This window comes from Mus caroli, unplaced genomic scaffold (genome assembly GCF_978045245.1).
Source record: "Mus caroli unplaced genomic scaffold, Mus_caroli_1 scaffold_10, whole genome shotgun sequence".
Lineage (NCBI taxonomy): Eukaryota > Metazoa > Chordata > Mammalia > Rodentia > Muridae > Mus > Mus caroli.
The window spans coordinates 25108696-25125822 of NW_028227265.1; the positions used below are offsets into that span (position 1 = coordinate 25108696).

A 17127-nucleotide genomic window follows, 5' to 3' on the forward strand; every position below is an offset into this window, starting at 1 on the left:
ATCAGACCTTCAAAGAAGATCTAATCCCAGTTCTTCACAAACTATTCCACAAAATAGAAACAGAAGGTACTCTACCCAACTCATTCTATGAAGCCACAATTACTCTGATACCTAAACCACAAAAAGACCCAACAAAGATAGAAAACTTCAGACCAATATCCCTTATGAATATTGATGCAAAAATCCTCAATAAAGTTCTTGCTAACCGAATCCAAGAACACATCAAAACAATCATCCATCCTGACCAAGTAGGTTTCATCCCAGGGATGCAGGGATGGTTCAATATACGGAAATCCATCAACGTAATCCAGTATATAAACAAACTCAAAGACAAAAACCACATGGTCATCTCGTTAGATGTGGAAAAAGCATTTGACAAGATCCAACACCCATTCATGATAAAAGTCTTGGAAAGATCAGGAATTCAAGGCCCATACCTAAACATGATAAAAGCAATCTACAGCAAACCAGTAGCCAACATCAAAGTAAATGGTGAGAAGCTTGAAGCAATACCTCTAAAATCAGGGACTAGACAAGGCTGTCCACTTTCTCCACACCTATTCAACATTGTACTTGAAGTCCTAGCCAGAGCAATTCGACAACAAAAGGAGATCAAAGGGATACAAATTAGAAAAGATGAAGTCAAAATATCACTTTTTGCAGATGATATGATAGTACATATAAGTGACCCTAAAAATTCCACCATAGAACTTCTAAACCTGATAAACAGCTTCGGTGAAGTAGCTGGATATAAAATTAACTCAAACAAATCAATGGCCTTTCTCTACACAAAGAATAAACAGGCTGAGAAAGAAATTAGGGAAACAACACCCTTCTCAATAGTCACAAATAATATAAAATATCTTGGTGTGACTCTAACTAAGGAAGTGAAAGATCTGTATAATAAAAACTTCAAGTCTCTGAAGAAAGAAATTATAGAAGATCTCAGAAGATGGAAAGATCTCCCATGCTCATGGATTGGCAGGATCAACATTGTAAAAATGGCTATCTTGCCAAAAGCAATCTACAGATTCAATGCAATCCCCATCAAAATTCCAAATCAATTCTTCAACGAATTAGAAAGTGCAATCTGCAAATTCATCTGGAATAACAAAAAACCTAGGATAGCAAAAACTCTTCTCAAGGATAAAAGAACCTCTGGTGGAATCACCATGCCGGACCTAAAGCTTTACTACAGAGCAATTGTGATAAAAACTGCGTGGTACTGGTATAGTGACAGACAAATAGACCAATGGAATAGAATTGAAGACCCAGAAATGAACCCACACACCTATGGTCACTTGATCTTCGACAAGGGAGCTAAAAACATCCAGTGGAAGAAAGACAGCATTTTCAACAAATGGTGCTGGCACAACTGGTTGTTAACATGTAGAAGAATGCGAATCGATCCATTCCTATCTCCTTGTACTAAGGTCAAGTCTAAGTGGATCAAGGAACTTCACATAAAACCAGAGACACTGAAACTTATAGAGGAGAAAGTGGGGGAAAAGTCTTGAAGATATGGGCACAGGGGAAAAATTCTTGAATAGAACAGCAATGGCTTGTGCTGTAAGATCGAGAATTGACAAGTGGGACCTCATGAAACTGCAAAGCTTCTGCAAGGCAAAAGACACCATCAATAAGACAAAAAAACCACCAACAGATTGGGAAAGGATCTTTACCTATCCTAAATCAGATAAGGGACTAATATCCAATATATATAAAGAACTCAAGAAGGTGGACTCCAGAAAGTCAAATAACCCCATTAAAAAACGGGGCTCAGAACTGAACAAAGAATTCTCACCTGAGGAATACCGAATGGCAGAGAAGCACCTGAAAAAATGTTCAACATCCTTAATCATCAGGGAAATGCAAATCAAAACAATCTTGAGATTCCACCTCACACCAGTCAGAATGGCTAAGATCAAAAATTCAGGTGACAGCAGATGCTGGCGAGGATGTGGAGAAAGAGGAACACTCCTCCATTGTTGGTGGGATTGCAAGCTTGTACAACCACTCTGGAAATCAGTCTGGTGGTTCCTCAGAAAATTGGACATAGTACTACCGGAGGATCCAGCAATATCTCTCCTGGGCATATATCCAGAAGATGTCCCAACCGGTAAGAAGGACACATGCTCCACTATGTTCATAGCAGCCCTATTTATAATAGCCAGAAGCTGGAAAGAACCCAGATGTCCCTCAACAGAGGAATGGATACAGAAATTATGGTACATTTACACAATGGAGTACTACTCAGCTATTAAAAAGAATGAATTTATGAAATACCTAGCCAAATGGATGGACCTGGAGGGCATCATCTTGAGTGAGGTAACACAATCACAAAGAACTCACACAATATGTATTCACTGATAAGTGGATATTAGCCCAAAACTTAGGATACCCAAGATATAAGATACAATTTGCTAAACGCATGAAACTCAAGAAGAATGAAGACCAAAGTGTGGACACTGTGCCCCTTCTTAGAATTGGGAACAAAACACCCATGGAAGGAGTTACAAAGTTTCGAGCTGTGATGAAAGGATGGACCATCTAGAGACTGCCGTATCCAGGGATCCATCCCATAATCAGCTTCTAAACGCTGACACCATTGCATACACTAGCAAGATTTTGCTGAAAGGACCCAAATATAGCTGTCTCTTGTGAGACGATGCCGGGGCCTAGCAAACACAGGAGCAGATGCTCACAGTCAGCTATTGGATGTATCACAGGGCTCCCAATGGAGAAGCTAGAGAAAGTACCCAAGGAGCTAAAGGGATCTGCAACCCTATAGTTGGAACATGATGAACTAACCAGTACCCCGGAGCTCTAGTCTCTAGCTGCATATGTATCGAAAGATGGCCTAGTCGGCCATCACTGGAAAGAGAGGCCCATTGGACTTGCAAACTTTATATGCCTCAATATAGGGGAATGCCAGGGCCAAAAGAATGGGAATGGGTGGGTAGGGAAGTGGGGGGTTCTATGGGGGACTTTTGGGATAGCATTGGAAATGTAATTGAGGAAAATATGTAATAAAAATATTAAAAATTTAAAAAAATGAATTCTAGCAGCCAAAAGAAAAAAAAAAAGAAAATCATCCATTTAATTTAGATTTTCCAGTTTTGTAGAATAAGACCTAATTACTCTTTTAATTTCCTCAGTGTGTACATTGTTAATGTCGCCCTTTTCATTTCTGATTTTGTTAATTTGAGTATTGCCTCTGTCCCTTTTAGTTTGGCTAAGGGTTTGTCTATGTCTTAGTCAGGATTTCTATTCCTGCACAAACATCATGACCAAGAAGCAAGTTGGGGAGGAAAGGGTTTATTCGGCTTACAATTCCATATTGCTGTTCATCACCAAAGGAAGTCAGGACTGGAACTCAAACAGGTCAGGAAGCAGGAGCTGATGCAGAGGCCGTGGAGGGATGTTCTTTACTGGCTTGCTTCCCCTGGCTTGCTCCGCCTGCTCTTTTATAGAACCAAGACTACCAGCCCAGAGATGGTCCCACCCACAAGGGGCCTTTCCCCCTTGATCACTAATTGAGAAACTGCCTTACAGTTGTATCTCATGGAGGCATTTCCTCAACTGAAGCTCCTTTCTCTGTGATAACTCCAGCTGTGTCAAGTTGATACAAAACTAGCCAGTACAGTCTATCTTGTTGATTTTCTCAGACAACCAGCTCTTGGTTTTGTTCTCTTTGTTGCTAATTGATTGGTTTCAGCCCTGAGTTTCCTGTTGTCTACTCCTGGACGTGTTTGATTCTTTTTCCTCACCCCTAGGGCCTTCAGATGTACTTCTAATTCATTAGTGTGAGAACTCTCCAGTTTCTTTCTGAGGGCACTTAGTGCTATGAACTTTACTCTTAGCACTGCCTTTATTGTGTCCCATAAGGTTGGGTACATTGTGCCCTCATTTTCATTGAATTCTAGAAAGTCTTTAATTTTTTTCTTTATTTCTTCCCTGACCCAGTGATCACTGATTAGAGTGTTGTTCAGTTTCCATGAGTATACAGGCTTTCTGTTGTTTCTGTTGTTGAAGTTCAGCTTTAATCCATGGTGATCTGATAAGATGCATGGGGTTATTTTAATCTTCTTATATCTGTTGAGGCTTGTTTTTGTGACCAATTATATGGTCAGTTTTGGAGAAGTTTCCATGAGATGCTGAAAAGAAGGCATATTCATTTGTTTGGGGGTGAAATGTTCTATAGATGTCTATTAGGTCCATTTGAATCATAACCTCTTTAGTTTCATTATTTCTCTATTTAGTTGCTGTCTCAATGACCTGTTGATTGGGTTGTTAAAGTCTCCCACTATTAATGTGTAGGGTTTGATGTGTGACTTCAGCTTTAGTAGTGCTTCTTTTACAAATATGGGTCCCCTTGCATTTGGGGGAGATGTTCAGAACTGAGCTATCTTCTTCCTGGATTTTTCCTTTGATGTGTATGAAATGTCCTTCCCCAACTCTCTTGATTACTTTCAGTTGAAAATCTACTTTATTAGATATAAATTAGCCGCTACTCTAGCTTGTTTCTTAGGTCTATTTTCTTGGAAAACCTTTTTCCAGCTCTTTATTCTGAGATAATGTCTGAGATGTGTGTCTTGTATAATCAGAATAATGGATTCTGGTTATGCATCCATTCTGTTAGCTTGTGTGTCTTTACTGGAGAATTGAGTCCATTGATGTTGAGAGATATTAATGATCAATGATCGTTACTTCTTGTTATTGTGATGTTGGTGGTAGTAGTGTGTGGTACACCATACTTCTAACTCAAGGTAGATCACAGTTTCAACACTGAAGCATTACATTGTACCACATTCATCATATTAATGACACTTGATCAAATTTTTGGTTTTGTTTTTGAAAGATACTGCCTAGGCTGGGTCTGGGAATTTATGGACTTAAGAGATCCTCCTGGCTTAGCTCCACCTCCCAAGAAGCCAGGACTATTGGTGTATATAATATTGTGCCTTGCCTGATAACATGTTCTTTTGTTGTTGTTTTGTTGTGTTGTGTTGTGTTGTGTTTGGAGATATAGTTTCTCTGTGTAGCACTGGCTGTCCTAAACTCTTTCTGTAGACCAGGCTAGCCTTGAACTCAAAGATCTGTCTGCCTCTGCCTCCTGAGTGTTGAGATTAAAACCGCCCAGATCTGATGATATATTCCTTTTTGTTTATTTGTTTGCCTGTTTGCTTTCAAGACAGGGTTTCTCTGTGTAGCCCTGGCTGTCCTGGAACTCACTCTGTAGATCAGGCGGGCCTTGAACTCAGAAATCCACCTGCCTCTGCCTCCCAAGAGCTAGGATTAAAGGCATGCGCCACCACTGCCCATCCTGATAATATATTCTTATGAAGCTAGGTTTTAGAAATTTTTGTGATTTAAAAAGTAAGAACCACATAAAATATCAATGTGGAAAAGGAAATGAGTGTGATAGTATCTAGCTTTATTACAAAATTAAGAAGTTGTGCTGTCTCAGGTGCTGTTCTATTTGCTGTGAAGAAACACCAGGACCAAGGTAACTATTATGAAAGAAAGGATTTAATTGAGGACTTGTCCATGATCATCATGGCAGGAAGCATGGCAGTCTGCAAGCATGGTGCTGAAGCAATAGCTGAAAACTTTACATCCTTATCCATGGGAAGCAGGCAGAGAGAAAGAGTCAGACATACAGAGACAGACAAAGAGAGACAAAAACAAAAGACTGTGCCTGGCTTGACCTTTTGAAACCACAAATCCCACTGCCAGTGATATACCTCCTCCAGCAGGAGCACTTCCTGATCCTTCCCAAACAGCTCTACTAACTGAAAACCAGGCATTCAAACATATGAACCTATGAACAAAAAAACAACAACAACAACAAAAAGCAAAAAACTAAAAAACAAAAACAAAAAATTTGAGGTATGGGGAACTTTGAGCACTGTGGTGATTTGAATAAGATTAGCCCCTGTAGGCTCATATATTTGTCTGCTTAAAGAGAAGCATTAAGAAGTGTGGCTTTGTTGGAGTAGATGCAGCCTTGTTGGAGGAAGTATGTCATTGGGAGTGGGCTTTGGGATTTCAAATGCTTGACCCAGGGTGTCTCCTTCCCTCCCTCTGCTCTCTTCCTGCTTGTCTTAGGGTTTCTATTGCTGTGAAGAGACACCATGAACACAGCAACTCTTATAAAGGAAGACATTTAATTGGGGCTGGCTTACAGTTTCAGAGGCTTAGTGCATTATTTTCATAGTGGGAAACATGAGGGCAGGCATGGTGCTAGAGAAGGAACTGACAGTTCTACGTCTTGATCAGCAGTCAGCAGATGAAGACTGTGTGTCACACTGGGCATAGCTTAATCATAGGAGACCTGAAAGGCCACCCCCATAGTAACACACTTCTACAACAAGGCTATACCTACTCCAACAAAGCCACACCTCCTAATAGTGTCACTTCCTATGGACCAAGCATTCAAACACATGAATCTGTGGGCACCATTCCTATTCAAACTACCACACTGCTGCCTGCTAATCCAAATGTAGGACTCTTGACTCCTTCTCCAGCACCATGTCTGCCTGCGTGCTGCCATGCTTCCTGCCATGACAATAATGGACTAAACCTTTGACCCCATAAACCAGCCCCAATTAAATGTTTTCCTCTATAAGAGTTGCTGTGGTCATGGTGCCTCTTCACAGCAATAGAAACTCTTACCAAGACAGGCACTGTATTTAGATTATAGTAAGTATTTTCTTAGGTGATAATTTTATATATTTAAAAGGCAGAGTCCTTATGTTAGCAATGTATGATATTTTAATGCAACTTCCATTGACCTCATGGCTATATTAGAATGGGAGAGATGTCAATAAAATTTGGCTTTCTGTGATTTAATAATTATGAAACTGGGTAAAGTATGCACAGATGTTTGTTGTACTCTGGCCTTACTTTTAGGTGTTTAAAATGTTCCATAATAATGTCTAAAGCAAACAGAAAAAGAATGATTGAGCGTAAAGGTCATGTCTGTATTACCTTTTTGATGCTGTGAGAAAACAGCACCAAGGCAACTTACAGAAGGAAGGTTCCAGAGCATGAGCTAAGAGCCCACACCTTGATCCACAGGAAGGCAGCAGAGAGAATGTACTGGAGATGGCACCAGTCTTTACATTCTCAAAGCCCACTTCCAGTGACACACTTCCTGAACATTCTCAAAGAACACTGCCAGCTAGGGACCAAGTATCCAAACGCCGAGTCTGTGGAGGACCTTTCAGTTAAGCCACACAACTTCTTTTTTTTTTTTTTTTTTTTTTTTTTTGGTTTTTTCGAGACAGGGTTTCTCTGTAAATCCTTGGCTGTCCTGGAGCTCACTTTGTAGACCAGGCTGGCCTCGAACTCAGAAATCCGCCTGCCTCTGCCTCCCCAGTGCTGGGATTAAAGGCATGCACCACCACGCCAGGCCACACAACTTCTTTAGGTACCTTCCCCTAATGGCTCAAAACCAAGCCAGTATAAGTGCTTCGCTTCTTGTTTCTTTCTCCTTTCTGTTTATGGGAGACAGAGTCTTATATAGTCCAGGCTGGCCTCCAGTTCACTATATAAGCCAGGATAGCCAAGAACATCCTTAATGCTGGGATTACAATGTGTGCACGATTTTATGCTGTGCTAGGGCTTTAATCCAGGGTTTTATGCACATTAGGCAAATATTCTACCAACTGAGAGAATCCTTAATTAGCTCTTTCCTTTTTCTTTTTCAGTCCTGCGAGTTGAACTCGGGCCTTAGCACACGCTGGATGAGCACTGTGCACTGACTTGGAGTAGCCCTTTATTTTTTTTTTTTATTTTTTTTTTTTTTGAGATAGGTTTCAGAAAACTGCCTAAGCTAACCTTAAACTTGCAAACGTCCTGCCTTCCTGCCTGGCCTTCTAAGTCCTCAGGGTTGTGTGCATGTGACACCACAGTGGGTTGGATGCTTCTTTTCTGTGTGGCCATAACTGTTCACACCTCTGCCTCTGCCCCAACACTTCATAATATTTTCTTTACTCTCTGGGATGGGTTGGGTTTCTTGAAATACTTATAAATTCCTGACTTAGTTCAGTATCATATCTGATTATCTGATTTCACAGCTATTAGTATATACTTTTGTAACATCTGTACATTAACTTAATTTGTTTTCTTTTAGGTTGCATAGTAGTAAGAAAACTCCTCAACAGCCGAAATTTTAGCAAGCTTTTGCACTCTTGTGCATACCAGTGTGTTCACCATAAAGTCATTATGGAAGCCGAAGACAAATATAAAAATGAACTAAGGAAAACATTTATCTGTGCAAAAAGTAATTCATTCAGCAACTTTAACTGTAATTATGGCTATACATTCTGAACTATCATCCAAAATATTAAGTTTGTTGACTAGGGTATAAAGTAATGTTAAAAGGAAAAATCTATAAATAACCAGTAAAAAGGATGTTCTAAAGTATATTTGGCTCTGTAGTTGCTTAAAAATTCTTCCTAAACTTAGCATGGTAGCACACACCTATAGTCTCAGTCTTTGGGTGTGGTGGCTCGTGTCTTTGTATCTCAGTACTCAGGAGGCCAACGCAGGCAGGCCAGCCTGGTTTGCATAGCTAGCTCTTGGACAGCTAGGGCTTTATTGAGAAGCCCAGTCTTGAAAAACAAAAAACCAACCAACCAAACAAACAAACAAACAGAGAGATGGGGCTAGGGAGGTGGCTCGGCAGTTTAAAACACATGCTGCTCTTGCAGAGGACCCAGGTTCAGTTCCAGCACCTACATGGTGGCTCACAACTATCTCTAATTTCAGTTCCAGGGAATCCAACTGTTCCAGGGAAGCCCTCCAGGTTTCTAAAGCCATCGGGCACAAATGTTTATATACAGGCCAAAAAGTCATATACATTAAGAAATATAATATATAAAATTATTTATAGTTCACTAAGGATTCCTACTAGAAGAGAGTAATAAGTACCAACTAGCAGAATTGATATGTAACTACTTAAATTACTGTGTTAAGTATACTAAATGTTTTCTATATTTTTCAGAAATTTTGCTGACTCCCTGTAGAAGAAGACAACTTTGTAAAGAATCTACTGCCTCTGAAGAACTAAGTAAGTATATTTAATTTTTAAATAAGCTTAAAATTTACATATTCCTAAACAGAAGAGAGCAGCTGAATTAACTACTTAAAATGATAACCCTTGGCTTTCATGAGATTATAGCTACTGAAAAGAGACACTGTCTTCCTCCCTTCATGGTGTTTGTTCACTTGCTGCCTGCCACCTTGGGGCAGGAGCTCTAGGAAACTGATCTATCTTTTTTCCTCCCTTTCCCTCCCTCCCTCCCTTCCTCTCTCCCTCTTTTCCTCCCACCCTCCTTCCCTTTCTCCCTCTTTCCTTTATTTTTGAGCTACATGTGTAAGCAGTGTCTATGGAGGCCAAAAGAGGACATTAGATCCCCTGGAACTGGAGTTGTAGACCGTTATAAGCTGCTGTGTGTGTGCTGGGTTTGAACCCTAACCCTCTGGTGCTTTTAACAGCTGATCTTTCTCTCCAGTCCTGACAGTTATCAAATATCTTCTATATGTAAGTTGTTTTATAGCCTTTTATTTCCTTTAATTATGTTAATCAGCTGGTAAGGCACAGTACTTTGATTCAAATGCAAGACATCTAGAAACGCTTGTTAGAGCCTCTGGTTCAAGTTTCAAGCAAGTTATTCTATATACAAGTACTTCAGAGAGACATTACAGAAGGCTCCTTTCTATTGATATAACTATAGTATTTTAAGTGCTAAAAATTGAAGAGTCCAATGGAATAAATCTTAATTTCCTGTTTGAAAATAAAAATCTTAATAAGTTAGTTTTTAGAAATGTTGTTTGTTTTTGTTTTTTGAGACAGGTTTCTCTCTGTGTAGCCATGGCTGTTCTGGAACTAACTCTGTAGACTAGGCTGACCTCAAACTCACAGAGATCTGCCTGTCTCTGCCTCCTGAGTGCTGGGATTAAAGGCCTTTGCCACTGCTACCTGGAAGCTTATAGAAATGTTAAGGAGCGGGGCTGTGAGGCAGCTGGTGATGCACTGTACAAGCATGAGCACCTGATTTGCATCTCTAGCACCCACATAAATTGGACATGCTGGCACACACGTCTGCCATCCCAGTGCTGGGAGGGTAGAGACAGGCACATCCCCAAATCTAGCAGGCCATGCAGTCCTGCCAGTGGGTGAATTCCAGGTTTAGCAAGAGAACCAATCTGTCAGAAGGAGCTAGGGAGGTGATAAGTAATAATAGGAAGAAACCCAACATTGACCTCTATTTTCCATGCATATTAATTGATTGATTGGCTGATTGAGTGATTGATTATATAATCTTAATTTAACCATATGGTTAATTTTCTGGGTTTTCACTATTCCAATTTATCAGAGATTTCATGAGTATTATTGTATTCTTCTAGTCCTAGTAAGCTAATACCTTCAGACTAAGAATACGGCAATGGGGTCTGTTACTTGTTATTGTCATCTGGAAATTAGTAATATTAGTGGAACTGTTCTGTTGTTTACTACAGACTTTTAGACTTGGTATATCTTGCAAGCATTTTTATCTTACTTAATATTTATTTGATTATTTCACTGCCGAACCTTGAAAACTACTTATAATTTACTTTACACATCTTGAGTCTTTTTCTACATGAAGAGCTCATCATGGAGTTGGAGAAGTAGCTCAGCAGATGAGAGTGCTTACTGCTCTTGCACAGGACCTAGGTTTCCCAGCACACACGTGAGATAGCTCATGACCACCTGCAACTCAAGTTCCAGGGAATCTGATGCCCTCAGCCTCTGAAGGCACCTGTGCTCATGTGATGCAGATAAACTTGTATAGGCTCACACATATACATATACACATACACATACGTATGCATGCTCAAATATATATACAAATAAGTCTTTTTAAAACATTATTCATGTAGAACCAGGTGTGGTGATGTGTTCCCATAATCCCAACTCCCAAGGAGGCAAAGGCATAATGACTGCTGAAGTTCAGGATCAGCATGGTCTACATGGCAAGTTCTGGGCTAGCCAGGGCACATAGTAAGATCCTGTTTCAAAAGAAAAAACGTAAAATGGACAAAAAATTATTTATGTAAGTTAAAATTAAGTACAGTGCCACTTTTTAAAATGTTGCATACTTCAGTCTCCCAAGTTCTTGGCTAACAGGTATGGAACACTATTTCTGGCATCAAACACATATTTTTCCAAGTAACATTTCCAATATTATTTCTGTAGTATCTATTACACAATGGGATTTTGTCCCATACAGTGTGTCACACTTAGAAATGTTGTTCTTAGCTAGGCATGGTGGTGCATGCCTTACACCTCAGCACTTGGGAGACAAATCTCTGTGAGTTCAAGGTCAGCCTGGTCTACAAAGTGAGTTTCAGGACAGCCAAGGCTATTATACAAAGAAACTTAGTATTGAAAAACCAAAAGAGAAAGAAAATTGTTCTTGGCAAAGACCTGACATCAAATTCATAGATTTTTTCCCCCAGTAATGTGTCTTCAAAGCAAATATATAACAACTAAAAGTCAGTCTATAATTAAGTTACATTGAAAATAATCAGTGAGCCTCATGAAAATGGGCATAATTATGGTTATGCACTAATTATACAGAATGATCCTAAATCCTATTAAATAGCATTCAGCTTAAATACCAAATACTAATTTTAATAGGTTAGACTTAGTTAACTAAAAATAAGCAATTGATATTTGGCCTGCTCTGTTAGAATTTACAAGAGTGTTTTGAGAAAGTATGCATTTCCCTCTTAATATCTTTTAAATCGAGCCCTCTTGCTCATTTTCTTCTGCAACACCAAGACTAAGAATAGCGCTGAGGCTGGGAGGTGTGACTCATGCCTCTAATCCCAGCACTAGGGAAGCTAAGGCAGAGGACACACAAGCTTGAGGCAAGTGTGAGTGATACAGGAAGACTTTCTAAATGCATAATGATAATAAAATAATAATAATAATAATAAATATTTTAAAATTACACTCAAAAGGCCATGGAGTGAAGTCTTCTTCAAAGCTGCCCAGTCCTCTACAGTAGAATTTGTAAGTCAGGGAGATGGCAGCCTTAGTGAAAATGGGGGGCCTTATGACATGTTTCAGGCCTCCACATTCTAAAAGTTATAACCTACCCAGTTCTTATTTCAAGAAGATCAAGTCATTTATCAGATGAAGCTTCAAAGAAACTTGGGTAGCCACAGTTTTCCAGCATTTTCCAAAATAAGTAGTTTTGAGATCGTTTTATCAACAATAACCTCTCTTAATAAACATTGGTGGTTGCACACTGCCTTTGAGATACTCTTCTGAGCTTAGGGAATGCAGTGGTAACTCAACTACTCAGAAGCCCCTCCCTCTGTGGAGTTTGTATTTTACATCCTGACTACTAAATAAGAACACTGACTTCTCAGCTTCTGCCGGGAAGGTATTCTCTTTTGTTTTAAACATTCTCACTCACTTTATCAGGGTGGACAGATAGCCAGCAGTGTTGCCTTGTAATGGTGAAGTTTTATACCATTCCTTCTGCATCCATCCTTCTACAGTAAGGCGCAGCCTCAAGCAGAAATGCAAGAGCACTTCTCTCTGGCATCTGCCTACAGTGCATACAAGTTAGTAATGAACTACAGACCTGGGGGAGACCTATTTCCTGGGCCTGGAGAGATAGACCAGCAGTAGAAGCACTTGCAGCTAAGCCTAGTTACCTGTGTTTGATCTCAGAGCCCATATCAAACTGAAGGAAACACTGATTCCACAGGTTGTTTCAACCTCAGCATGCAAGCCTATGACAGGAGTGTGTCCATATCTATCGAATATACACAGTGATAATAAAACTGCTTCCTAGTAATAATCATCAGAAGATAATTGAAATAACTGGTTACCAATTGTGTATTCTTTCTATTATAGAAATTGTTCATCAAAAACCAGATAGTAAAAAACTTCCAGGTTTGGAGGCACAGGCCTTAAATACCAACATTCCAGAGGCTATGGAAAGAAGATCACCAGTTCCAGGCCAGAGTGGACTACATAGTGAGTTTGAGGCAACCCCAGGCTACATAGGAAAAGCCCATCTCAAAAAAAGAAAAAGAAAGAAAAAAGAAAACCTACAAACTTCTTTTAGCATGATGTGACCTGTTTTGTTTTTACATTTTGTTAAGCTAAGAAGCCTTACAGATAGTATGCATGAACGTCAAAAAACTCTTATTCTTAAAAACAACGAAAACTGGTATTCAAAATAACAAATGTTGGTATTCTTCTCTGTGAAGTTATGGAGCCTTTGGGAAGACCGTATCTGTGAGATCCATAAGCCGTTTGCTAACCGTTCTCATTAAATTCTAGTGTTTATAAACTGACTTTCTGATTGATATGTGTGGGTATTATTTCAGTGGACTAAGTTATAATATTAAAGCAGTCACAGTGGTATCACCTAACAATAGTCTTTGAAGCTGAAGTAAATTTCTATTTGATAAAGTGTCCCTGGCATCAAATTGTCTCATTCTGTGGTTTATATCCCTAGAACACGTTATACACCTATTTGAGTTGTAAGATTTCTTATTTCAGCAAGTATTAATATATTCTATAATTCATTCATTACAGAAAAAAGAAGAATTCGTAGAAACTTTACCAAAGAAGAAGTAAATTATCTTTTCCATGGAGTTAAAACAATGGGAAATCATTGGAATTCAATTTTGTGGTCTTTCCCCTTTCAGAAAGGACGAAGGGCTGTAGACCTTGCTCACAAATACCACAGGCTGATCAAAGACCCCAGCTGTGCAGCCCTGTGACTGAAGGAGAATCAGTCCTTTGTTTGGACTCTTAAAATAGAATTTCTTAGGAGATAAAATATGTTAAAAATTCTCCTTAACTCTTGTGAGACGGGGAATGGTGAAACAGAAATAGTTTAAGTTAAATGATTTTTGTGATATAAACTCTTCAAAATGATACAATAATTTATAAAGCAAGTGCATTTTCAGTGTGGAAATTAGAATCCCTCCGTGAGGTCAAATGTAATGTGCCTTTACTTTTCCTTATGGTCAAAGACCAGCCTTTAAACATCACTTAGCATTGTATTGCCACAAATACTGTGTGAGACACTGCGTTCCAGTATTTTTGTCTAGTGCCAAAGTCCACCTTAGAACTGAAAAGTTTCTCAAGCTGTTCAGCTAAGGCTCACACCCAACAAATAAACGGATGGCATTTTGTTAATTGAGATGATTCCTCCTCTTTTATTTAATGCTAGTCAGGGTTTCTCTGTGTAGCTTTGGCTGCTCCAGAACTTGCTCTATAGACCAGGGTGGCCATGAACTCACAAAGATTGGTCCACCTCTCCATCCCCAGTGTTGGCGGGATTCCTCTTAGGAAGTTGTATTAGCACTCTAATGTTCTGTGGACAGATTCTCCTCTTCCTACTATGTTGACTGCTTTACTTACTTATTCTTTACACTGTATTGATTTATTATACATATGGCCACAAGAGTGCCACAGGGCACATGTGAAAGTCAGAGAAAACTTGCAGAAATTACTTTTCCCCTTCTGCTCTGAGGATCCTAGGACTCAAACTCAGTGCCTTTACTCGCCACGCCATCTTACTGGCCCTTTGCTTTAGGTGTTTTGCAGTGTCTCTCACTTCTCCCTCCTGTTCTTCCACATTTTCCCCTTTATGCTAATGAGTCATAACTACTTCATGCAAAGCATGAGTGTAGTCACTGCTGGACCTGTTATTGTCTATTCATAATATATGGCCTGAGAAGGGACTTAAGTTCTCTGCTAGACAAAATTTTATTAACCTAATTTTGATGTTTTTTTGACATTCTATGGGACCAACTTTCCAATCATAATTAATATAGTTAAACCTTTTTACATTAGAATTGGAGTAATTTTGAAATAAGTCCTGTCCTGTTGGGCTTGTTTGTAATCTTATGTAGCTCAGGCTGACCTTGCACTCAGTATATAGCTTAGAATGACCTTCTCTGGTTTTGTTTATTGATTTATTATGTGTATCGCATACATATACAGACCTGGGGCTTGGCTCTAGAACACTGTGTTTGCTAGTCACCACTGAGTTACAGCACCAGCCTCGGTTTTGTTTTTGAGACAGTCTCTCACTATGTAACCCAGGCTGGTTTTGAACCATTATCCCCCTGCCTTAGCTTCTTCACAAGTGTTGGGATTACAGGTTTCTGCCACCACACCCAGTTTGTGAGATGCTAGAAACATGACTGTGCACCACACTCCGTCAAGTGAGTGGTATCTCCAGCCCATGGTATGGTCTCGTTGTTAAACCCTACTATAGGACTTTAAGAATGCCTGTTAAGCTTCTGATTTCGTTAGATTTAGTCTGTGCTGTTTGCCATCCAGTATTTTTGGAAACACTTCTGTTTCTGTGCACTCTCATGGAGTCACAGATGGCAACTGAATTGCAGGCTCTAGCATCTCTGGTAGCCCCTCCTCTCCACCTCAGGCCAACCTCCTCTTTGTTCAGACCAGACTGGCCTTGAGTTCAAGCTCTCCCTCTCTCGGCCTCCCGAGTGCTAAGGTTTTAGACATGTGCCACTACACTGGGTGGCTGGTCTTTAACAAGCGTCAGTGCTATCACCCAGCCTTTATTTTTACCTTCTTTTGTTATGAATTGTCAAATTCTCTGTTGATATTTGCATTCCCTATGTCTGCACCATCCTCCCCCCTGATATTCTTGCAAGAAAAGAAAGCTACTATATGCATTTGCATCTGGTGCTATCTATCTTCTCATTTTGGAACAGGTCACATTAGAGACTCTAATTTGTGTTCAATTAGAGTCATCAGAGGGGAAGGAGCCTCCCTAGAGGAAATGCCTCCATAAGATCCAGTTGTAGGGCATTTTCTCAATGATCTATGGGGAAGGGCCCAGCCCATTGTGGGTGGTACCATCCCTGGGCTGGTGGTCCTGGTGGGGATTTAGCTCACTGGCCCAGAGTGTTCAACTCTAGTGTCCTGTGATGACTTCCAATCTTGCTTGCTCTTCCCTCCCATTTTCCTTTTTCCAATTTACATTCAAGTTGGCAAACTACATGCCCATTGTTGCATCCTTTAATTTATGCTGCTAATTTTTGGCTGAACCAGAATCACTGTATTTTTCAACTGAAACCTACTTAGGTGATTGCTTTTCCTGCCATATCACATTTCCTTATGATATTTATCAACACCTTGTAAAGTTACCCTGCTTCCTTAGAGAACAGCAAAAGGCCATACTTAAAGTTACCCCTGATCAGCACAAACCTGTCTTTCTTTTCTCCATTACTTCTCCCCTTTTACATCCAGTCTCCCCACTACCTTCTCTACTCAAGAAAAGCAGTCACAGCTGCTTGTTCTGCTGTGAAATATTGACTTTCTGAAAAATAGCATTTAAAAAAGCAAAAAAACAGAAACCTTGCAGGGCAGTGGGGCCACTCCTAGCCCTCCAAAGGCAGAGGCAGATGGATCTCTGAGTTCAAGGCCAGCCTGGCCTACAGAGTAAGTTCCAAGACAGCAAGGGCTACACAGAGAAACCCTTTGTCAAACAGCAACAATAAAACTGGTAAAGCAAAGCCAAAAGTATTGTTAACTGTGGTGGTAAAAACCATCACAGTTTAATAAAGTCTACAAAGGAGGAAATGAAAAACAACATTCTGAGGATTTGTGATAAACTTTCAATGAGCATCCTGAAAATTAAGCCAAGTTCATTATTATAAAATAGTTGAAGAAACATGGCTGGAGAGATGGCTCAGTGGTTAAGAGCACTAACTACTCTTCCAAAGGACCTGGGTTCAATTCCCAGTACCCACAGGGCAGCTCACAACCATCTGTAATCCCAGTTACAAGGGGTTCAGACACTCTCTTATACCCTCCACGGGCATTGCATACACATAGTGGACAGATGTACAAGCAGACAAAGCACCTATACACATTTAATAAAAGTAAATCTAAAAACTAAAAGAGTAATGACTGGAAGTGGCAGGATACCACCTCTAGAACTGGGTCTTGGGGCTGTTTTGAGACAGGGTATCTTAAGAGTTAGCGCTTTGATGAAATACCATGACCAAAAAGCAAGTTGGGAAGGAAAGAGTTTATTTCATCTTACCCTTCCACATCAT

At 39.9% G+C, this 17127-nt stretch overlaps 1 protein-coding gene across 5 annotated transcripts in view; it reads left to right on the forward strand.

The window, feature by feature from the left end:
• The window catches only part of Terb1 (telomere repeat binding bouquet formation protein 1), a 56421-nt gene extending 42449 nt beyond the window's left edge, over window positions 1-13972 (forward strand). For 4 of the 5 annotated variants that reach the window (XM_029480331.2, XM_021170431.3, XM_029480333.2 and 1 more), the window contains 4 exons: window positions 8141-8290; window positions 9014-9079; window positions 12926-13048; window positions 13616-13972. In XM_029480331.2, the coding sequence (XP_029336191.2) occupies window positions 8141-8290; window positions 9014-9079; window positions 12926-13048; window positions 13616-13803 (527 nt within the window). In that variant the 3' untranslated portion in view covers window positions 13804-13972. Of the gene's footprint in view, window positions 1-8140; window positions 8291-9013; window positions 9080-12925; window positions 13344-13615 lie in introns of those variants that run through there. The other variant, XM_029480328.2, reaches the window with a different exon arrangement.
• The last annotated feature ends 3155 nt before the right edge of the window (window positions 13973-17127 follow it).